The 24,359-nt window shown below is 34.5% G+C and overlaps 1 protein-coding gene across 3 annotated transcripts in view; it reads right to left on the bottom strand.

Moving 5' to 3' along the window:
• Positions 1-24,359, bottom strand: part of PINX1 (PIN2 (TERF1) interacting telomerase inhibitor 1) — a 119,375-nt gene that overhangs the window by 59,167 nt on the left and 35,849 nt on the right. For all 3 annotated transcript variants that reach the window (XM_074209178.1, XM_074209179.1, XM_074209180.1), the window contains one exon: positions 18,387-18,463. In XM_074209178.1, the coding sequence (XP_074065279.1) occupies positions 18,387-18,463 (77 nt within the window). The remainder of the gene's footprint in view (positions 1-18,386; positions 18,464-24,359) is intronic.

Raw genomic sequence — 24,359 nt, 5'->3', positions numbered from 1 at the left:
GGTGAATGGGTCATTGCCAGGACACTCAGGCAGATCACTATTTCCGGTCAATCCTCTCTCCCCAGTACCCATAAGAAAACAGCATCTGCTTGATGGAATCAGATGCATTTGGTAGGTGCTTTGCAAACCTGAGAATCTTATTTCTGTAGGATAAGGCACTGCTATTGTCACATGGCTATGTGGTCTATCCTGAAAAAGATTTACAAAGGCATCTTTTGATGCCATTTTTGCAGTGAAGTCAGTGTCTATTACAAGTACAAGTGAAGTACAACTTCACTCATTGGAAGATTTTGCTGAGGCCTATGTTGAATGTCTCTACCTCTTTACACAGTTGCAATAATGCAAGGTGAGATGGTGCAGAATTTTATGAATGACCTTCTTTTGGGTCTCAAAACACAAGGTAAAATCAACTCCTTTTCATGTAATTTATTCCCCATTTTCCTTTGTCAATATCTTCTTGCTTGTTGAATATTATGAAATAAGTTCTTCTAAAAGAATCATACTCATAGGATATAGTGAATATCAAGCCACAGTAAAAAAAAAATTGAAATTAAACTACTTCTTAGCAGCAAATGACCCATTACTAATGTTGAAGTTATTTGAGTCAGTTTTCTGTGTGCCTCCTGGCCATTGATTTTTTAGAACTAAGAACAACCTTTATGCTAGAGAGGTGCACCAAGATGTAGCTGGGAGAGTACCCGATCCTGAATCAAGAAGTCTCAGGCTTGGGGCAGCTAGGTGGCACAGTGGATAGAGCACCAGCCCTGGAGTCAGGAGTACTTAGGCTCAAATCTGGTCTCAGACACTTAATACTTACCTAGCTGTGTGGCTCTGGGCAAGCCACTTAACCCCATTTGCCTTGCAAAAAACCTAAAAAAAAAAGTCTCAGGCTCAAGACCAACTTCCAACATTAGCCTGCTTAGCCAGATGAGTTTCAATTTCCTCATCTCAAAAAGATATACTAATGTCTGAGGTATCTTCTTCATAGGGTGGGTCTGAAGTTCAAAGAGATAATATATATAAGCACTTTGAACATCTTCAAGTGATATATAAATATCAGTCATTAGGATTTGTTATTACCATCCTTCCTTTAGCTAATTTTCTGTTTTCACAAAGAGCAAAAATGTAATATTTACATGATTCAGTTTTCTTTATCAACTCAGTAACTGAACAAGATGCCATCTAAGTATCCAACAGTCAAATGAATGGCAGTCAATTAACAAGCATTTATTAAGCATCTTTTCTGTACTAGGCACTGTGCTAAGTCCTGGTGATACAAAGAAAATCAAGAGAACTTACAGTCTAATGGGGAAGAAAACACAAACCACTATGTACAAAAAGAGCTGTACAGTGAATAAACAAAATTATAAGGAGAAAACTAGAATTAAGAGAGATTGCGAAGAAATTCCTGTAGACAGTGAGATGGGTGGGCTTCTAGGCCTGGGCACAGTCAAGGAAAATGTCCCCTCAAGAGATGGGGTGTCTAATGCAAGGACTGGTCAGGAGGTCAGTGTCACTGGACTGATGAGAACATAGGGGACTAGGGAAGTGTGGAAAGCGGAAGAGGTGTAAGGCTATGAAGGACTTTGAAAGCCAAAAGAAAATTAGGTATTTGATCCTCAGGTGAGATGGAGTCACTGGAGTTTTTTCAGAAGGGGAGTATAACAGGGTTAGATGTGTCTAGAGGACAAAAATAACATCATCTGCTACTATCAAATATAGAAATAAAAAGAGACTGCGAGGGACTGAAGGTCACTTAAAATTTTTCTTTCTTTGGTTATCCATAAAGAATTCATGATTTAACCCACTGTTGGCAATGAGTCTTTCCAGACTTTATGAGCTGGTAAGCATATACAAATACAACCTCAAGAATTATATGTGAAGTCTTTGTAATTTGGTGAAGCCTAAGGTAGAACTCTGGTATAGCATGCCATGGATGATAACCTCTATACTACTACTTCAAGATAAGAGAAAGATTTTGATGGAGATTACATCATATAAGCTACAGACAGACAGACAGACAGACAGAGACACACACACACACACACACACACACACACACACATTCTTCAAATTCAATATGAAAGAAATCGTAATCTTTGATTTGCAGACCTTTCTGGTCAAGTGAAAAAAAAGTTTAGTTTTTTTTTTCCCCAGCAAGGACTTCAAGTTTCACTGGTATAGTTTCATTTTAGTTTCATTTTGTTTTAGTCATGGAAAATGACTTATTTCAACAAAATATCCCAGGAAAAGTCAACTAATAAACGACAAGAAAGGAAATTTTTCCTTGAAGATAGTCTTCTAATTTGAAATAAAGTCTAATGAGAAAAGAACAACTGATGAATTAGTACATACTTCAAAGTAAATTACAGCTTTAGAGTTGATAATTTACAAAAAAAAATAACCAATTTATGAGGTCATTTCCAAAATTTAGGGAAAAGGATTATTAATTGAATATCCTGGGAGATGACTAGAAACACTCACAGGGCTCATATATAATTATTCAAAGTGTTTGAAAACCTCTTTTCTTGGTCAGGAACTGGTTTAAGAAGCAAGCTGTTTAATAAGTGAGACTGTTGGTAACTCATTTGCAATCCTCAGTCTAGTTTAGGAGCATTTTCTCCAGTGATAAGACTGGATCAGGAAACACAGCTGGATTGAGGAAGGAAATTGGGGGGGAGAAGGAGAGAGAGAGAAAAAAAACCCAGTGAGGTTTTCAGGAAGTTCAACCAGATAGGAACTAATGGAATTTGTTTTTCAGTCCCTCTACTTCCAAGTTACAAAGCAAGTGAAAAAAGACACATATACAGAAAAATGAAATACTCTCCTGGGAGGCACAGGACAGTTCAGATACCTGCTGCAGGTCACAGGAGACCTCAGTAATTTCAATTCAATATTTTCGATCATTTCTTTTGTCTCTGAGAAAGTGCAAACATTTTCAATTCAGGTTTGCTCCTACCCTAAAGTCACTGTTTTCTAATTGATATAAAGCAGAAAGAAGGTGAGAAAAGGAAAAAATAAGGGAGCTAGAAATGAACAACACCAATATTTAAATGAAATGGTAAATTGAAAATTTTTTAATGTATGGAAATACTAACTCAAACAAGTACCTGTCAGCAACCACATGAAATTAGGGTAAAAGTACATCCACAACTGTCCCCTTTACCAAAAAGATCTTGAGGAAACCTGAAAGGGCATATGATGTCAGAAAGTACAACTTACATGTAAAGGAGTTCACTGTGCTTTAACTTGGCACAGCAGTAAACATACTCCACACTGAAAAAGGCTACTTTTGAATGAAATACCAACTCCATAATTCTGAAAAACATTCTAATATCAGGTACATTTAAAAGACCTAATAGAGAGCATACATAAACTCAGGAAGAACAGGAAATATCACCAGGAACAAGAGTATCAGGATATAAAGAACAAGCTTGAAGTCACAGAACAATATACTTTCCATAAAACTAGCAACAATTTTAAAGGGAAATCTATACAAATTTAAATGTCCTAACAATGACTTCTCCAGTCTATTGCCCATGATTCTCTCCTCAATTTACTCTATGCTCATCCCCAGGGCAGGGATTCTCTTTGTGGGACTCTGGGTATGACATTCCCTAATGCCATCTCTGCCTACTGGAATCACAGCTCAAGAACTCAATGCAGATACTATTGCCTTCCCTAATCTATATTGTCAGAAACTACTGTTCCTTCCTTAAGAGCCTGAGTAATACTTAACACCCAGTTATGACTTCTATTTTATCTGCTTTAGTTATTTTTGTTTTTAGCTGCATTAGTTATTTACATTTGTGTCATATTATCCCCACTAAATTGTAAACTTGACAAGGGCAGAGAACATTTTTTCTTTATCATTTTAAACCCACCAGCACCTGACAGTACTATGCATATAGAGAATTCTTACTAAATCTTCATCAAATTCCTAAAAAATGGCTTTTCATTTCAATTGAGAGGACAGTACTCTATAGACAGTCAATAATTGAGTTTCCATATTGAGCATCTATTTCCCATAAAACAAGAGAGGTGCTAATGTACTACTCAAGGAGTGTTGTGACTGTATAAATCCTATTATATAAACAAAATATTCCTTTTAGTTTCTCACTAGATGTGGACAAAAGGGGGAACAAAAATAAATTAATGAGGGAAGGAGGTAGTTCACAAAATATTGAACACTACTGGTTTAAGAAGAATTGGAATTACATTTAGAAAATCAAATGTCTCTTCAAATCTGAGAAATTCCTTAGCAGCAATGAATATGTCTAAGAACTAAAGTGAATTTGGATAAAACACTTCCCCAAAGTTTTATTATTAATTATCAATGAAGTATCATTAAAAATTCATTTTTATATTCTCTTCTAATCTTTACTAGAGTTGCTAAGAAAATATTAAAGTGAGCTTTATACCTTTTGCTCGTAACCATTGCACACCCTCTGGTGGAGATGACAGGAAATTATATGGCCAAGGTATAAAATAAGGAAGAGAAAAGAAAGGAATCCCTGTATCTCAGAAACCTAATAAAAAGTAGTACCTTGAATGGAATTGAATTAAGGCAGCATTAAGTCAAAACCTGACAGCAAAAAATGACTTAAAGATCCTAAAAAAAAACCTAATATAAATTAGAAAAAAAAAGAATTAGAGTGACTAGACTAAAATTAGAATTTTGTCATAAAGCTGGAATCAGAATCCTCTTTGCCTAATTCTCATGTTTTCTGGACCTACTCTAATTTACTGTTCCCTCTATAGGAACACATTAATTATTCTACCTTTGTATACTGGAAAATAACGCTCTATCCATATCTTTAATTTTCAGGCCCACAGAGAAGCAGAAAATAACCTTTTCATCCTGGTCTAACTGCTTCAAATACCAGAATTTAGCAGTATAATCTTTTAGTTTTGAAGTTCAAGGCCTAAAACTGATTCAATAGTCAGGGTATATTTTTGGTTTCAACAGTTTAGTTCTAGGACACTAGTTTAGTTCCAGGATTTAAGAAAGTATTTAATGTACTGAGATAAGGCAGCTGTCAGAAAAGGGCTACATTTTACCACAAGGATATGAGGAGGTGTAATTTAATGATTTATCTCAAAGAAAGTGGCTCTGACTAATTATCTTAATATTATAATCACAGCATCTCAAGACTTGGAAGAGACCTCAGAGACCTTTTTCATATGATAGTCTTCAAATACTTGAATGGAACTATCAGTTTCTGAATCATACCTCTCTATCCCTAATATTCCCCCAGTTCCTTTAATCTTATATAACATGTTCTAGAGGTCTCTGCCATCCTGATTGTCTGGATACTCTCTAACTTAACAATGTCCCTCCTAAAATGTGGTATCTAAACCTGAACATAATACTTCAGATGTGATCTAAATAATATAAAGTGTAAGAGGTCAATCACTGCGCTGGTTAATATCTCTTAATGTGGCACAAGATTATATTAGCTTTTTTGGCTCAAATTATTCATTCACATTAAACTGGTAATCCAGGAAAAGTCCCTAGACACTTTTCTGGATGAACTGCCTTCCCTATCTTATGCCTGAAGAGTTGATTTTTTCAAACCCAAGTATAAAACTTCACAATAATAACTCATAAATCTTATCTTTCAATTCAACAGAAAGTACTCTCTCCAAAATGACTAATAATCTGATTGCCAAATAAACCCTTTAACGGCTTTCTTTCTTAATTTCTCTGCAGTATTTGGTACTGTTAGCTATGCCAAATTTGGGAGACTCTACTACATGGACTTGCATGGCACTGCTTCTTCAAAGTTCTCTTATTTCTCAAACTATGCAATCTTAATATCCTATACTGGATGACTGTCCCCATCCCATTTCCCAACTATGGGTATTCTCCAAGGCTCTGTTCATGGTTCTTATCTCTACAATTTCTCAGAGAGCCTACCAAATCCATGTCAGTTGTTCAACCATTGTCTCTAAAGCAGATAATTCCTAGATCAATATATAAAGCCTAAATTCTGAGTTTAGTTCCCTTCACAAGGCTCTCATCACTTCTTGTTTGAGCTTTTCCAATAGCATTCTAATTGGTCTCCCTACCTTAAGACTCTATGATCAATCCCTTACACAGCTGCCAAATGTGATTTTTCTCTAAGTTTCATTCAGAACACACCTCTCTCCTATTCAATAAACTTTAGAGGTTCTTTATAATCTATCTTTCTGATCTCACTGTACATTATTGTACAGTGTGCAATCTGTACACTGTACAGATTCTGTAGTCCTTCTGTAGTCCTTCCCCCAGTTTGTCACACATGGCACTATTCCTGACTTTATACTCCTAAATCCCTAAATCTTCTCTTCTACATTACAGAATCCCTTACTTTCCTTCAGAATGCAGAACAAGAACCAACTTCCACAAGAAATTTTCTCTGATCCTCTCACTTTTCATCTGCCAATGACTTCTTTCTTTAATCACCTTAGTATTCATCAGCTATGCCTTCCTTCCATAACTACCTATTATTTATTTTGTCTTTATTCTGGATATAGATATATATCATCCTTGATAGAATGTAAGTTCCTTAAGGGTAAGGGCAGTTTCATTTATTGTCTGTCTCTAAAGTCCCTAACAAAATGTACATACAGTCAGTGATTAATAAATGCTTGCCCATTGATTGTCCTGGGTCATGAATAGTCTGTTGGACATCACTGGGTAGCCTAGATGGCATGGTGGATAGAGCAATGGCCTTGAATTTAGGAGGACAGGAGTTCGAATCCAGCCTCAAACACTTGATTCATACTGGCTGGGCTTAGGCCAGTTACTTAACCCTGATTGACTCACACCCAGAACCACCTCCAGTCATCCTGATTCATATCTGACCACTGGACCCTAGACGACTCTGGAGGAGAAAGTGAGGCTAGTGACTTTGCTAAGTCCTCCCTCAAACCACCTCACTCAAATCTAATTCATGTGCTTATCATGGCATCACCTCCCTGATGTCATGGTCTTCTTTTTTCAAGAATGAAGGATAAAGGGCATCTAGGTGGTGTAGTGGATAAAGCATGGGCCCTGGAGTCAGGAGTACCTGGGTTCAAATCCAGTCTCAGACACTTAATCATTACCTAGCTGTGTGGCCTTGGGCAAGCCACTTAACCCCATTTGCCTTGCAAAAACCTAAAAAAAAGAATGAAGGATAAAACATCAGATGTCATATGGATGTCTCAAACTCAAAATGTTCAAAACTATACCTATACTTCTCCTTATAAATCTAGCCTTTCTCAAAACTTGCCTATCAGTTTTGAGGGTACCAATATCCTTCAAGTCCCCCAGGTTCATAATGTCAAATTTCCTCAACCTTTCTCCCTCTCCCATCTGCTATATGAGATCATCTGTCGAGTCATATTGATTCTACTCCCTAAACATTTATCACATTTTCCTTTTCTTCACTAGCACTGCTACCACCTAAGAGGAAGTCATTATTTCATCTCACTTGGACAAGTAAATCAGCTTCCTATTAGTCTCCCTCCTTACAGTCTCTCTGTTCAAGATGTTTCTGTGGCTCTTTCCAAATTGAGTAATGACTCTTCTTTCATTTGGCCATTCAAATTCACCTAACTAAACAAATAAATTGTTAACTGATATCTTTCCATCTTTTCCATAAGAAAAGTATGACAGACTGCTAAATGTTTTGCTAAAATCTAAATAAACTATAGCTATAGGGAAACTGATGTACTAGTCTAGTGATCCTAGATTAAGTCCAAAATATTCTTGAACTCAAAAAAATAACTAGTTGCTTTCTTATGAGTTCTCTGTCATTATATTACAATCAGCTCCCTAGTCAGACTATTTTTGTTCTGTCATTCTAAAGATCATTCTCTTTGCTACAGAAAGTAGAAACCAAATAAGAATACAACATGAATATCAATAAATACAAAACACAGATAAAATAAGAAAAGAGGGGAGGGGTGAGTCATACAGGGAAGATGGAAAAGGAAAAGAAAATAAACACCAGAGCTATCCCTGGAAAAAAAGGTAATGATTCTACAAGGAAGAAGTGATGAGAGATCGCATTCTAGACAGGAGAAACAACTTTTGAAAAAGGATGGATGTAAAAAATGGGGAAGTCAACAGAAGAAAACTGAACAAAGAGGGCAAGAGGATAAAGAATATGAAGACTGGGATGGTAGGTGGGAGCCATATGGTGGACCTTTGATACCAGACTAAGGAGGCTGTGTGTGTGTGTGTGTGTGTGTGTGTGTGTGTGTGTGAGACTGAGAGTGTGTGTGTGTGTGTGTGTGTGTGTGTGCACATGCGCTCAGGCACGCACTTGACTTGTGTTTTAGGACTATCATTCTGGCAGCTGTGTGGAGAATGGATCCACAGAGAAGAGACTGAAGAAAAGAAAAGTAATTAGGAGGCTATTACAACAGGCCAGGGGAGACATGAAAAGGGTCAAGGTACCAAGAAGGGAAAAAAATCTGAGGAAAATGGAAGTGGAGCTCACAACATTTGGCAAACAAATAAAAATGCTGGGGAAACCAAAGATTCAAAGTGGTACCCCAAGTTGCTAACCTTAGTTGACTAGTACACCAGTGGTAGTATAAACAGAAATGAGGACATTTGGAGAAATTATGGTTTGGGGAGGAAATATGAGTTCAGTTGCAGCACATAGTGAATTGGATGCCCAAGAGACATCCAAGAGGTAATTTCTAATAGGCAGTTTGTAATAAAGGAGAAGAAATTGTCTCTTCCTGCTGAGAGTCATGTCTAGAACAAAAGCTCCTCCCATTGATTTCTCCATCTTTTGATAGCTTATATTTTAATTAAGGGTGATCCAGAAACTATCCAGATGATTTGAGTTCCCTACTGCTAATATAACAAAACTCTATGACAATTTTATAATTTGTTTCCCAGATGCTGATTTCTTTCTTGTTTGTTTAGGTGGTCTAAACTACTCTGGGGACAACATAGCTTCTGATTCAGACTCCAGTGACATTCATCCAAATTTTTTCCAATATGCAAGCTCCTCAAGTATTAACTTTCTTCACTTGAGTATAACCCATCCCTTGGCTTTTATATATTTTGCTCCTTTGGAATGAATTATAACATTCTAGCCATAGGTCTTATGACACCATATTTCAATGACACATTTAATATCAAATTTGCTTCCTTGAAATAGGTTCTCTAATTCCTCCTGCTTGTTACCCATACTTTGTGCATCTGTTTATAGATGTGAGGCCACAGGACTCCATTTTACATGAATTTCTAGGCACCTCTTCCCAGAAAGATTGATTGTTGTATTTCTTTAAATATGATTAGATAATTAATTTCCATTTATATGTCACTTTCCAGTAACACATTTTCTACCTAATGTACAATACAGTGAAGGACTGCCTGTAGTTTAGATCTTTTCTCACTTTTTTTTGGCACTGTAGCTACTCTCTAAGGATATCTAAATTGGTGGCTATATGTGCATGTAACTATATATAGTTGTCCACCTAACTTCATCCCAAATCTTAAAGTTTATACAGTTTATATTTGCAATACCCTTCAGGCAAATGCATACTCATAAATTTGTTAGGTATACTCTCCCCAAGCCATGTTTTTCCTTCTTCTATTTTATACTGTGGTTCAGAAATCTAAATCTTGTTCTTAGAATGCACCTTTATAACCAGTTGTTTATATGTGTCTTTCTTTTGAAGCACTTGCCTCCAGTCAGCAGTTTGCATGTTTAAGCTATTTGTTACTTAATGCCAAGGTCTCTGATTGTGGTTCTTGCTTTTCAAATATGTTAACATGGCACACTGATTTTAATTAAGCTTACTGGGTACTATATCAGAGAAATGGTGTAGTTTGAAAATTCTTTCTTCCTTTCTAAGAGAGCCTGAAGCAGAGATTTGTTGACCTGACTTTATAGATTCCTTCTGACACTATCATTTTTGCCCAAGTGAATCACCAGAAGTGGGAACAGTCTTCAAGTTTGACAAGTCTTGGAAGATTCTTGGTCAAGTCCTAAATCTGTGCAATGAGGAGGGATCAAATCTCTATTAATTTATCAGGTCAACAAATTCATTTCTCTGATACAGTATCCAATAAGCTTAATTAAAATCAATGTACCATGAAAACACATTTGAAAAGCAGAACTACAATCAGAGACTGTGGCATTAAGCAGCAAGTAACTAAATATAAAAAAGAGTTTTAGCCAAGAAAACATGCAATCCACTTCCGAGGCTTCTTAAAAACCAGATGTAGATGATAGAGTCAATAACAAAAGCAACCTTAAATACAGAGGCACCCACAGGTGTTGCTGTTTCAACATCTTAGACTCCCACAGTTTCTGAAATTCTTAAGACATGAAATCACTTGACTGCTAACAGTAAATTCTACCTTGGAAATGAGAAATGTAATGTCAATTCAGGCCAGCATCCACTATCATTACTCTGAGCAATGTGCAGGAAAGCTTGGAAGGATTTCAATGTTGCTGTGAAAGGTCAAGGGAATATAAAAGCCAAGCTGTATCCTTTACAACAGAGAATAGGAGCCAAAAAAGAGGTTTTTTTCAAATTAATCTGTTTAAAAGACCCACTTCCCTTGGCTATAAGATCTTGTAACTAATAACTAAAAGATTTCTCAAGAACAATTATCTTGAGGGATGTTATAATAGGTGGACCTCAATTTAATGAAACCCAATATATATGGGCAATTCAAATTATACAAGATAAATTAGAAAGTGGCTTTGTTTCAAAAGGATTCTTTGTTTTGCAGAAAGACTTATTGTAGAATTTCTTTAAACAAGGTTAGATTTATAGAAATTCAATTTATATGTTCCTTTTCAGAAATATATCTTTGCTTAAAAGCAAGATACAGTGAAGAACTGCCTATAACTTAGATCTTTTATCATTCTTATGAATACTGCCTACTATCAATATAATAGCATTGTTTCAATGCTTCAAATGCAATGGTTTCTGGAATAAACAAACAACAGCAAGGTAATAGGCAATCAAGTACTAACTGGTGCAGTATAGATAATAAATGCTGGAGGAATCAGAAGAAAAAGATGAATGTGTGCCACCATTTCTCTGAGAATGGCTTCATGGAGAAAATCATAACATTTTAAAGTCACAAGGAATCATAAAAAGTGGGCTTTAACAGAGACTTTTAAGAACAGGAAGAAATCTGAAAGATGAGAGAGTATTTCAAGACAAAGAGAAACACAACTTTGTAGGCCCCAAGTAAAGTTCTTTTTCTAATAAATTTCTAAGGATGCTCAGACACCCATATCATATCCATTTCACAGTTATGCACATAAATGGTAATAGCATTTCTTATAGGTACTTGGAAAGCAGTTAGATAAAAAGAACTGAATCTGTGGAATGCTTTTTACTCTATTAGTTTGTCTGAGTCATTCAGATATTATTAACACTAATGAGGACCACTAATTCACAGAAAAAATGACTATATACAAATAAAAAGTAACAACAATGTTTTTTCTAAAGCAATAAAATAAATAAAATTTCAAAATAACAGGGAACAAAATCCAAAATTAATAAACACAATAAATAAAAGTCTTGTCTCACCTATAATTAAATAAAAGCTTTAGAGAGAAGATGAAGAGAATAGAAAGAGTGAACGTGAAAAGGGAAGACACCTAAGACAAAGAACTGAGAAAAAAAGAAAATAAGGGAAAATCAATTGAGATGAAGGCAGTAGTCAGGTTGTCTCTGTCATTAACTTGCATTAGTAGTCAATTCTCATCATTTCTGAAGCTACAATCGACCCTTTGTTTCTTACTCTAGTCCCTTTCCAAGACCCTTCTTCCTTCTCTTGTAGCAAATACAATATAACAACTGATAGAGATTGACAGTATATACAACATTATGTATTCCCTAGATTCACAGAGGAATATCATAGGTCCTCAGAGGTCAAGAATGGAAGTATTGTGGCAAAGAAGATTGTTCTCAGAGTGGAGAAAATGTAGGTTTGAATTTTGCCCTAAAAGCTAGCTGTGTGGGGCAGTGAGGTGGCACAGTGGACAAAGCACTGGCTCTAGAGACAAGAGGACCTCAGTTCAAATCCATCCTCAGGCCAGATAATTACTTAGCTGTGTCATTTAACTCCACTGCCTTGCAAAAACAAACAAAAAAACCCTTAATAACTTAGTATTAGCATTCCTCATTCTATACTTGTAACACTATAATAGGCTTATGCATTTATCTTGTTATTTGTCTTTGCCTCCAACTTCTGTACATATAAAAACATAAGTGTAACTAAGAGAGTTTTTTGTACATCAACACTTGGTCTCCCACTGGATAACTTCTGTGTTCTCTCAATAAAACTGTTTTCTTTTTTGGTTTCAGAATTTCATTCTTGAGTTTTTTATTCCCTCTTCAGTTTTTTTTCCCCCTAATCAATTTTAATCAAAAAGAATCTACCAATTTTTTCTCCTTTGAAATCTGTTTTTCTAACACCTAGGAGTCATGTCAAACTGAACCTCTATTATATAATAGAAAAAAAATAGATGGTTAAGTTTTTTAAAGCTCTGGGACAGAAAGAGTAAACTTCTGTTTACAAAATTCATCTTATTACCATATCACTACCATGCTAGATAAACAAGCAACTATCCTATATTATAAAATTTTCTATCCTCTATTATGAGGAAATCAAAGATTCATAGTTATATGAAAAATTTTTCTAAATCATTATTAGAGAAATGCAAATTAATAAGCATCCCTGAGGTACTACCTCTCACCTCTCAGACTGGCCAATATGACCAGAGAGGACAATGATCAATGTTGGAAGGGAAGTGGGAAGTCTGGGACACTAATGCACTGCTGGTGGAGTTGTGAACTGATCCAACATTTCTGGAGAGCAATTTGGAATTATGCCTAAAGAGCAATAAAAATGTGTATACCCTTTGATCCAGCAATGTCTCTACTGGGTCTGTATACTGATGATATCATGAAAAAGGGTAAAAACCTCATATGTACAAAAATATTCATAGCAGCTCTATTTGTGACAGAAAAGAACTGGAAATCGAGGGGCTGTTTATCAGTTGGAGAATGGCTAAACAAATTGCGGTATATGAATGTGAGCATTATTGTTCTATTAGAAACCAGGAAGGATGGAATTTCGGAGAAGCCTGGCAAGACTAGCATGAATTGATGCTGAGCAAGATGAGCAGAACCAGAACATTGTACACCCACTAGCAACAATAGGTGATGATCAACCTCAAGGGACTTGCTCATTCCATCAGTGCAATAATCAGGGACAATTTTAGGGTATCAACAATTGAGAATATCATCTGTATTCAGAGAAAGAACTATGGAGGTTAAACAAAGACCAAAGACTGTGTTTTGAATTTTTAAAAAAAGTTGCCTTATGTGCTACATAATTTTGCTATCTCTAATATTTTATTTCTTCCTCAAGGACATGTTTTTTCTCTCAACACATTGAATTTTGATGAATACATAGCATGGAAACAATGTAAAGATTATCAGATTATTGCCTTCTGTGGAGGGGAGGGAAGGGAGAGTGGGGGAAAAATTGTAAAATTTAAAACCTTACAAAAAATGAAAGGAAAAGCTACTATTGTATATAATTGGAAAACAAAATATTTATGTAATAAAAAAATTACAAAGCAAAAAGTAAAGGAGTTGATTTCTTTGATCAGTTCATGACTCATTTCTTTTTTCCATTTTTTTTCCTTTCTCTTTTCTTTGGTTTTTAATTCTTTTTAAGCTCTTCAATGAGTTTTTGGATCTGAGTCCAATTCATAGACTCTTTTGAGACTTCTTATGCACTACATAATTTTGCTACCTCTAGTATTTTATTTCTTCCTCAACAACATTTTTTTTTCTCTCAATATATTAAATTTTGATCAATGCATAGCATGGAAACAATGTAAAGATTATGTGATTGCCTTCTGTGGGGGTGGGGTGGGGGGAGGGAAGGGAGGGTGGAAGGAAAAATGTAAAATTCAAAATCTTACCAAAAAATGATAGGCAGAAACCACAGTATATAATTGGAAAACAAAATATTTATATAATAAATAAATAAAAAAGAATTAGATCCACTACAGAATTTTTCCTTATAAGTCCCTGAACTTTTTGAAGGAAGAAAGAATGGATGAAAGAAGAAAATGAGGCTCTGAGAGCTAGATTAACTTCAGAGCCTCCAATGCTACTGTATCATTACTCTGACCCAGGTCTGAGACATTTTTATCTTAAACTCCTCTTCTGTTTCTTTTTTCTTTGCTAAATCCTGTGGAATCTATCTCCATAACTTCTCTTCCCTTATTTCCCGTATTTCCACCCATACTACCATTATCTTAGTTTGAGTCCTGATCATTTCTCATCTTAACGTCCTATTTCTACTCTCCTCTTCTTCAACCCACTCTCTGCACAGCTACCAACATAATCTCGCTGAAGCATTGGTTCAAACCATGTCACTTTCATGCTCAAAATCCTTTAGTGATTCCCTATTGCCTCAAGGCAAAAAATAAAACTCAGTAGCCTGGCATTTAAGGCCCTCCACAATTGACTCTAACACATCTAACCAGTCTTTTTTCACACAAATAACTTTTTTTTTGGGGGGGGGGCAGAAAGAGGGTTGCAAGACAATGGGGTTAAAGTGACTTGACCAAAGTCACACAGCTAGGTAATTATTAAGTGTCTGAGACCAGATTTGAACTCAGATTTTCCTGACTCCAAGGCTAGCTGTCTATGTTCCAGCCAAAAACCAGTCTGTTCCTTGCTTCCTAATTCAGCATTACTAGCACTCATGCTGGGAATGTCCTTTCTATTCATTTCAGTCTTTCAGAATCCTTATATGTCTTCCCCAGAGATCAACTATGGTTCCATTATGCCAAGGAAGTCTTTTAGGAGTCACCTGAGTGCCTCTGACCTTCTTACTCCTGAGCTTTTATTATGCTTATAGGAGAATTAATTGTAAGTTCCCAAAGGCGTGCATGCATGTGCACATGTGTGCACACATACACACACAAAATATGTATATATCTATGGATGTGTATTGTGAACCCTAAAATTTATGTGTGTGTATTGTGAAGCCTAAAATTATTAAGAATGTTAAAACAAACATAGCAGGAAAATGTAGATTAGATATGAATTTTTATTCTCTGGTAATGCAGACCATCCCATGATGATAACAAAGTGGGGATTCTTATATCATTTGGGAAATGGGAAAATCCTTAACATCCTTAGTGACCAGTGCATAGGAATTTGCACAATATCTTTAACTGAAATTGTTCTACAAAGATTATCATTTTTTGTACCTCTTCCTGAACTCTTCTCTAGATTCTTCCTGAGAGGATGTTCTCACATTCTGAGCATAGTTTCTACTAGATTTTATGATTAACACACCAGGGGCTTAATTTCTAATTAGTAAGGCAAGATGATCTAATCTGCAGTCTAGTATTCTCTAAATGAAATTAATCATCCATCACAATAAAATTTCGAGAAATTATTATTACTTTCACAATATATGTGTGTGTGTGCATATATATATATATATGTATGTGTGTGTGTGTGCATGCACATACGCACAAAAATAAATAAATAAAACAATCAAATATCTTTGTACCACCATGCAGATCTTGCAGGTAGGGCCTTTAATTAGATTAATGTACTTATTATTGTTTGCTTAATTGTCTTATTTTATATATAATATCATTGGATAAGATAGAGTATGTGTATATTTATAACATACATATATATGTATATAATAGTGTGTGTGTGCACGTGTATGAAAAAAACCTAATAAAAGACTTCAACAACAATTCTAGCTTGTATTAGATTATTTTGCACTTGGTCATTTACTGCCCAGTGCACCCTGTTGCCTTACTGTTCCACAGTATGGCTGTCTTGTCTCTTATTTGTAGTGAGGTGAAATAAAAGTAAATTGGACTTCACTTATGCTTTTGAACCTCAGCTCTGTCATGTGAACTTTCTCATTTACAGGGTAGTTTGAAGAAGCAGATAACAGACAAGGCACAGGTGGAAGTTAAATATGAAGGGATAATATAGACATTCATTGGGTATAGAGGAAAGTAGGAGGGGAATGGGATGATGGGGGATGAGAGAAAGGTAATAGAAGGACAGATTTTAGGAGGCAGTAGTCAGATGCAAAACACTTTTGAGGAGGAACAGGGTAAAAGGAGAGAGAACAGAATAAATGGGGAAGGGGAGAACAGAATGGAGAGAAATACAGTTAGCAATTTTAACTGTGGGGAAAAAATATTGGAACAAGTTTCTCTAATAAAGATTTTCATTCCTCAAACATAGAGAGAACTGAGCCAATTTATAAAAAATGAAAGTCATTCCCCAACTGCTAAATGATCAAATGATATGAACAGTTTTCAGATGAGGTTATCAATGCTATCTATAGTCACATTAAAAAAAGTGCCCTAATTCACTACTGATTGTTAGAAATGCACACTAGAAAAATTCTGAGGTACAACTTATATCTATTGGGTTGGTTATTAAGACAGAAAGAAATATAACAAATACTGGAGGAGATGTAAGAAAAATGAAACACTAATACACTATTGGAGGAGTTTTAAAATGATTCAATTGTGTAGAACAATTTGGAATAATGCACAAAAGTTATAGAACTTCTTACCTGGTAATGCCACCACCAGGTCTATATTCCAGAAGAGATAAAAAACAGTAAGAAAAGAACTCACACATATATAAGGATATTTATAGCGGCTCTTTTCTGGTGTCAAGGAACTGGAAATTGAGAGATACCTATCAGCTGGGGTATGGCTGAACAAATCGTGGTACATGATAATGATGGAATGCTATTCTGCTATAAGAAATGATGCACAGGATGCTTTCAGTAGACCCTGGAAAAACTTATATAAGCAGATGCAATGGGAAAAATATATATACAAAGTAACAGTAATATTGTAGGATGATTAACTTTGAATGATTTGCCTATTCTCAGCAATGCTGTGACCCAAGACAAGACTGAAGGACTTATTATAAACAATACTATTCATTCCCAAAGACAGAGCTGTTGATGTCTGAATACAGATTGAAGTATGTTGTTTTTTTAACTTTGTTTTTCTTGTGATTCCTTTTTTTGAAGTGGGGATGCCATTTTTACTTTCACAACATGACTTTTATAGTAATGTTTGGCACGAATACACATTTTTAACCTATATCAAATAACCTGCTATCTCAATGAGGGGGGAAAGAGGGTGGGAAGGAGGAAAAGAATTCAAAACTCAAAGTTTTAAAAAATGAATGTTAAAGCTTGTTTTTATATGTAACCGGGAAAAAATAAAATAAAGTAAGAAAAAAAGAATCCAATATAGGCATTATACAAACAAATACAAACAAAGCAAGCCATATATAGAATAAACTTTAAATAATCAACACACACACCTCTGAAAGCCCATGCCTTTATAATTGATCCAAAACCAACCATGTTAACTTCGTTCTGTATAAAGCTATGATGAAAGTGATTTCTAGACTGCAAAACTCATCAAGATCTCTTTGCTCCAAATTACATTTGATATCCTCTAATTTGATATTTCTAACTGGTAATTTAGACCTTCAAGAGGATCTTAAAAGTAAATAATAAACACTTAATATCTTATATAAAATTTATGTCACCTTATCTTCCCCTATAATAAAATATGAAAATAAAACAAACAGATAAACACTTCAGGTTGTTTTAAGAGCATCAAAAGTACCTGTCAAGATTCAGTGAAGGAACAACTGCATTACATGATGGGCTTCAGATTATTTTTTTAATGGAGTTAAAGATGCCACTTAGGTTGTAGCTTGGTTATAGTCTAGGCCATTCTTCAACAACAAAACTTTCAAAGTCAAAGAAGGGAAGAAAATATCCCTTCAAAATCCTTCAGGATTTCTAAAACAATTAGATCCCAAACTTTACAAAAAGTTTTAAAGTCTGTGTAGGAATACACTGGACTGGACCATAGGGATGGTCTCTATCTTCCCACCAGGGATCATTTCCAACAAATGATTTGCAGTCTAGTTACAATAAGTTGAACTGCTACTGTAGTACTGCTCTACACAATATTCTAGCACTGTGTATGGTTGGGGGGGGGGGTATGTTCTTCTCATTCTGATTATGTTAACAAAAAGAATTTCTCTATGAGTTTCAATGAACCAGTCAAAGCAGAGGTAAAATCACATTCCAGGAGTATTTTGAAGAAGACAATATGTACATACTAAGGAGGAAGATAATGATGACATTTGGGTAGAGTCTTTTCTAAAAAGAATTTAGAATAAAAATTTCCTTACCCTCCTGAACCCTAAGGTCAGGAACAGAAAAAAAAATGTCACATCTTTAGGAAAAACTGCAAATCAAATCCTGAGGGACAAGACACAGATGATCCAATTACATGTAGTGTAATTTCAATTACCTTAGAAATCTCACTCTTTTGCCTTTTCCCAAAAATGCAATCCAGATCTGTTTTACTCCGAGACGAAAGATCTTTTCCTAAAAAAGCAACATAATAAATTTCTTTATTTCATTTGTTTTTAAACAATCAACAAATGCAGATTATGAAACTCCTAAAATAAAGATGACTTGTAGAAAAAATATTAAAAACTACAACAAAATTAGTTCAGCAAGAATTCAGAGAAGTATTGGACAGACATCTATGAGTAAATTAGTAAGCAAAACTAGGTAAACAATATTCATGCCCACAACAATATAAAAATAAAGAATAATAAAGCAAAACTAAATACAGTATAATTATAATAACCAATATTAGACCTAAATAAAAGTTGATAAAATGCAAATCCTTCCATTTAAGGGAGATAGGAAACTACAAATGTACAATATTCAAAATGATGTCAGATACAATTGGCATACTGGTCAGTTTTAATGAACTGCTTCCCCCCTTCTTTTTAAAAATTTTTTGTTATAAAGGATGATCGGTAGATGAGATGGAAGGTTTATTCGGAAATGTGAAATAAAAATAAAAGGTGTATATTTTTAAAAAATCAAGTAAGTATGTTAGATCTAGAGATGGCAAAAACATAAGAAGTGGAAGCAAAGTGGTTATGAAATGAATATAGGGCTATTAAAAAATTCTTAATTGTGACGCTGGGAGGCAATTGATTTTTAAATATTATATTATGAATTTAACCAATCAAAAAAACCATTTTTACGTGGTATGTGTGTGTGTATCAGATGACTGTATATGAAACTGAGTTACCTTTAAAAAAAAAGTAATTCCCTAACTTTCAAAACTGTCCTGGCTATTTGTGCTTTCCTTTTGAATTTTATAGGTTCTGTTCTACACATTAAAAATTGTTTCAGTGGTTCTTTGGGGGAATTAATACTGCTAAGCACTTTATCCCCAACTATTCCCCAAATGAAAAGGGAAAGAAAAAAATAACTTGTATCAAATAATTATATTAAAGCAAAATATATCCACATTGTATCTATAAATATCTTTCTGCATCGCTTGATCCTCTTTTTCTTAACTTCAATACCCTTTGAAGATATTAAAGTTCTGAAAGGATATTTGTTTCTATATTATTATTATTATTACTAATAGCTAGCTTTTATATAGGAATTAATATTTTACAAAATACTTTATAATATCTCATTTTATCTTCACAACAACCTAAGTATTATTATTCTTATTCTTATTCTTATTCTTACTATCTGCATTTTACAGATGAGGAAACTGAGGTTGAAGTAGGCTAAATAACTAGTCCAGGATCACATAGGTAATAAATAAATGAAGTTGGATGTGAATGTTAATGTTACATTATTATACAAACCTTTCCTATTCTTCGGATAAATTTAATGATCTTGGTTTCTTTGATTCTTGAGTTTGTATTTCCAAGTTCCTATTTAGTCTTTTTATAAGAAATGTTTGAATATCTATATTCCTTTTTTCCCCTTATAAGATTAGTCTTGGCTTTATAAGATATTCTTGAGTGTAAGTTATCTCTTTTGACTTATGGAATATTGAATTCCAAGATCTCCTCTAATTTACAATAGAAGCTTTGGAGGATTATGTTCCAGATTACTGTTGTTCCTTAGTACTTTAATTGCATCTTTCCAAATAACTGTAGCATTTTTTTTTTGAAATGTGAGAATTCTGGATTTTTGACAACATTCCTAAAGCTTTTACTTTTAGATTTCTCTTTCAGGAGGTGATTAATGGATCAATTAACTGATCTAGAAAATTTCCAAGTAAATGTGTTCTAGGTTTCTAATTTTCCTTTCCTCATATGACAACATGAAAAATCTGTAGAGATCTAACTCCAATTGTCAGGAAATCACAAGAAGCTAATAAATTATATGATTTTAAATTTAAAATAAAACTGGAATTCATTCACAAAAAAAACACCTCAAAGTGGTATCTCAGGAGGAATGATCCTAATTTACATTCCAATGGATTATAAGCTCTGAATAGTTCTACTTCTCTGAAAAGGTTTCAAAAAACAGTTCTGAGGCAGATTGCCTTGCAAGGACCAGCAGAGTAAAGCACAGAGGGGTTTCATCACAAATAGGTTAGTCATTAGGTGATAAATCTTTGGCTACTATAACCCACCATTAAATAAAACATAACCATTCCCTCAGTTTTGTGCATCTTCCTTTGACTTTTGCAGAGGAGGAAGCTGAGTGGTAATAAAGTAAGAAGAGGCTGTTAAGAATGACAAGCTTTTTTTCATTGTCTAAATACAAGGGGAACTATTGATACTCTAAAAGTGCGATACTTTTCTAAAAAGCAATGAGTTGACCTAATATTTGCTAATATATCACTAGAGGAACTGAATTATGTTAATTTTGGTATTTGTGCTAAAAAAGAAACCAGAAGAAATAAATTAGTTGCTGCAAAATGGAAAGATAATGTCCAGGTTCTTCTTAAAGAGGTAAAGTGAAAAAAGTGATCCAGGGTAATAGAAGTAGAGACAAATTTGAAATTAGAAGACTTGGTTAAAATTCCAGCTCTACTATACCACAAGCATTCTTACACTTCCAGCCTAGGCAATATAACAAGATCAACAAACAACAACAGCAGGTTGAGAATATGTAAAGTCTTGGAGCATGAGGAGAAAAGAGATCACTTAATGGTATGTAAGTCAGAAATGAATTTCCATTCTCAAAGCTAGTCTACAGTAGAATTATTCCTAACTTACTTATCTTCTGTTTCCTAAATGCAACTCCCTTGGTAAAACAAAACCAAGATTTAGGATGCTTCTGTTTGCTAATTATCTCTGGGACATCAATAGACTGCGTAACCAGTGTGCTTACTATGTGCTAGCAACTATGTGAAGCACTTTACATAATCGCCTCATAACAATCCTGGGAGTTAGGTGCTATTTTTATCCTTGTTTCATAGAGATAAAACTGAAACAAATAATGGTTAAGTAATTTTCCCAGGTAGATTTTGAACTCAAGTCTTCCTGAGTTTTATGCACAATAGTTCTATGCATCCTAACTATTTCTAAGAATAAGAACCAAGACTGGCTGGCCCAGTAAAAACAGTATATGTTGTAATTCTATTTTCAGATTTGTGAATGACATGATTGTAGGACTGCATGTTTTTAGGTCTCAATTTTTACTTTCATGTATTTTTTGAAATTTCTACAAAAAATGCAAACTAAAGTTGGTGGAGCTGTGAACTCATCTAACCTTTCTGGAGAAAAATTTGGAACTAAGCCCAAAGGGCAACAAAAATGTGCATACCCTTTGATCCAGTAATACACTACTGGGTCTGTACCCTGAAGAGATGATGAAAAAGGGTAAAAAATCACTTGTACAAAAATATTCATAGCAGCCCTGTTTGTGGTAGCAAAGAATTAGAAATTAAGTAAATATCCTTCAACTGGGGAATGGCTTAGTAAACTGTGGTGTGTGTGTGTGTGTGTGTGTGTGTGTGTGTGTGTGTGTGTGTGTGTATATCACGAAACACTATTGTTCTATTAGAAACTAGGAAGGATGGGAATTCAGGGAAACCTAGAGGGATTTGCATGAAATGATGCTGAGTGAGATGAGCAGGCCCAGAAAACCACTGTACACCCTAACAGCAACATGGGGGTGATGATCAACCTGGACGGACTCTCTCATTCCATCAGTGCAACAGTCAGAGACAATTTAGGGCTCTCTGCAATGAAGAATACCATCTGTATCCAGAGAAACAACTGTAGATTTTGAACAAAGATCAAAGACCTTAAATTTAGGGGGAAAAAAACTGATATCTTATTGTCTGATCTTGCTATCTCTTATACTTTATGTTTCTTCCTAAAGGATATGATTTTTCTCTCATCACACTCAATTTGGATCAATGTATACCATGGAAACAAAGACTTATAAACTGCCTTCTGTGGGGGGTGGGGGGAGAGAAGTAAGATTAGGGGAAAATTGTAAAACTCAAAATAAATAAAATCTTTAAAAGGAAAAAAGATTAAGATTCAAAAAGAAAGAATTGCTCTTAGGGAGGGGGGCTGGATATAGGAGGTTAAACACACTGAAGGTGGTGGTATTCAGAAACAAAATACCAGGGGAATATGGATAAAGGGAAAAAGGGGAAAAATACAAACAGAGGGAAGAAAACATGGAGGGCAATAAAGAGTATTAACTCTGAATGTGAATGGGATGAACTCTTCCTTAAACGTAAGCACATATCAGAGTGGATTAAAAAACAGAATCCAACAATATGTTGCTTACAAGAAACTCATTTGAAGCAGAGAGAGATACATATAGAATAAAGGTAAAAGGCTGGAGCAAAATATATTTTGCTCCAACTGAAGTGAACAGTTACAGAGCAGCTGTAAAAATAGCTATCATTAAAAGAGATAAGGAAGGAAACTTTATCCTCCTAAAAGGTACCATAGACAATAAAGTAATTTCAATACTAAATATGTATGCACCCAATGGTATAGCATCCAAATTCTTAAGAGAAGTTGAAGGAGTTACAGGAAGACATTAGATGCAAAACTCTACTAGTAGGAACCTCAATCTCCTGCTCTCAGATTTAAGAAATATAATCATAAAATAAACAAGTTAAGGAGGTAAATAAACTGCTAGAAAACCTAGACATGATAGACCTATGAAGGAAATTGAATGGGGATAGAAAGGAATATGCTTTCTTTTCTTTAGTACATGGCACTTACACAAAAATTGACTATGTACTAGGACATAAAATTGCAAAAAGGCAGAAATAGTGAATACATCTTTCTCAGATCATAATGCAATAAAAATCACATGCAATATTGGGCCAGGGAGATATAGACCCAAAACTAATTGGAAACTAAATAACCTCATTTTAAAGAATGAGTATCAAACAACAAAGTATAAAAAGAATTTATTTTATTTTATCCTAGATAATGACAATAATGAAATAACATACCAAAACCTATGGGATTCACTCAAGACGGCTCTCAGGGGTTATGCTATATCTTTAAATGTTTATATGAATAAATTAGAGAAAGAAGAAATCAATTAACTAAACATGCAACTAAAAAAATAGAGAAAGAACAAATTAAAACCCCCCCAGTGAAATACCAAATTAGAAACTTGAAAAATTAAAGGAGAAATTAATAAAATCAAAAGCAAGAAAACTATTGAACTAGAAAATAAAACCAAGAGCTGGATTTATGAAAAAAACCAATAAAATTGATAAACCTCTGGTCAATTTGATTTAAAAAAAAAAAGAAAACCAAATTGCTAGTATCATAAATGAAAAAGGTGAACTCACCACCAATGAGGAGGAAATTAAAGTAATAATTCAAAATTATTTTGCCCAACTCTATGCCAATAAATTTGATAATCTAAATGAAATGGATGAATATTTACAAAAACATAAGTTACCCAGGTTAAATGAAAAGGAAATTAAATACTTAAATAACCCTATCTCCAAAAAAGAAATTCAACAAGCCATTATTGAACACCCTAAGAAAAAATCTCCAGGGTCAGATGGATTCACAATTGAATCCTATCAAACATTTAAGGAACAATTGGTTCCAATTCTATATAAACTCTTTGGAAAAATAGGGGAAGATGGAACTCTGCCTAACTCTTTCTATGACACCAATATGGTGCTGATACCTAAACCAGGAAGAGTTAAAACAGAGAAAATTATAGACCCGATGAATACAGATGCAAAAATCTTAAATAAAATCTTAGCAAAACAACTTAGCAAAATGACTTCAAGTTATCACTAGAATAATACATTATGACCAAGTAGGATTTGTCCCAGGAATGCAGGGTTGGTTCAATATTAGGAAAACTGTCAGTATGATTAATTATATCAATAACAAACCTATCAGAAATCATATGATTACATCAATAGATGCTGAAAAAGCTTTTGACAAAATACAGCATCCATTCCTACTAAAAACACTAGATAGTGTAGGAATAAATGGTT

Source organism: Macrotis lagotis, chromosome 1 (genome assembly GCF_037893015.1).
Source record: "Macrotis lagotis isolate mMagLag1 chromosome 1, bilby.v1.9.chrom.fasta, whole genome shotgun sequence".
In the NCBI taxonomy this organism is placed as follows: Eukaryota; Metazoa; Chordata; class Mammalia; order Peramelemorphia; family Peramelidae; genus Macrotis; species Macrotis lagotis.
The sequence above is the reverse complement of the archived record's forward strand: the minus strand, read 5'-3'. Positions and strand labels throughout refer to the sequence as shown.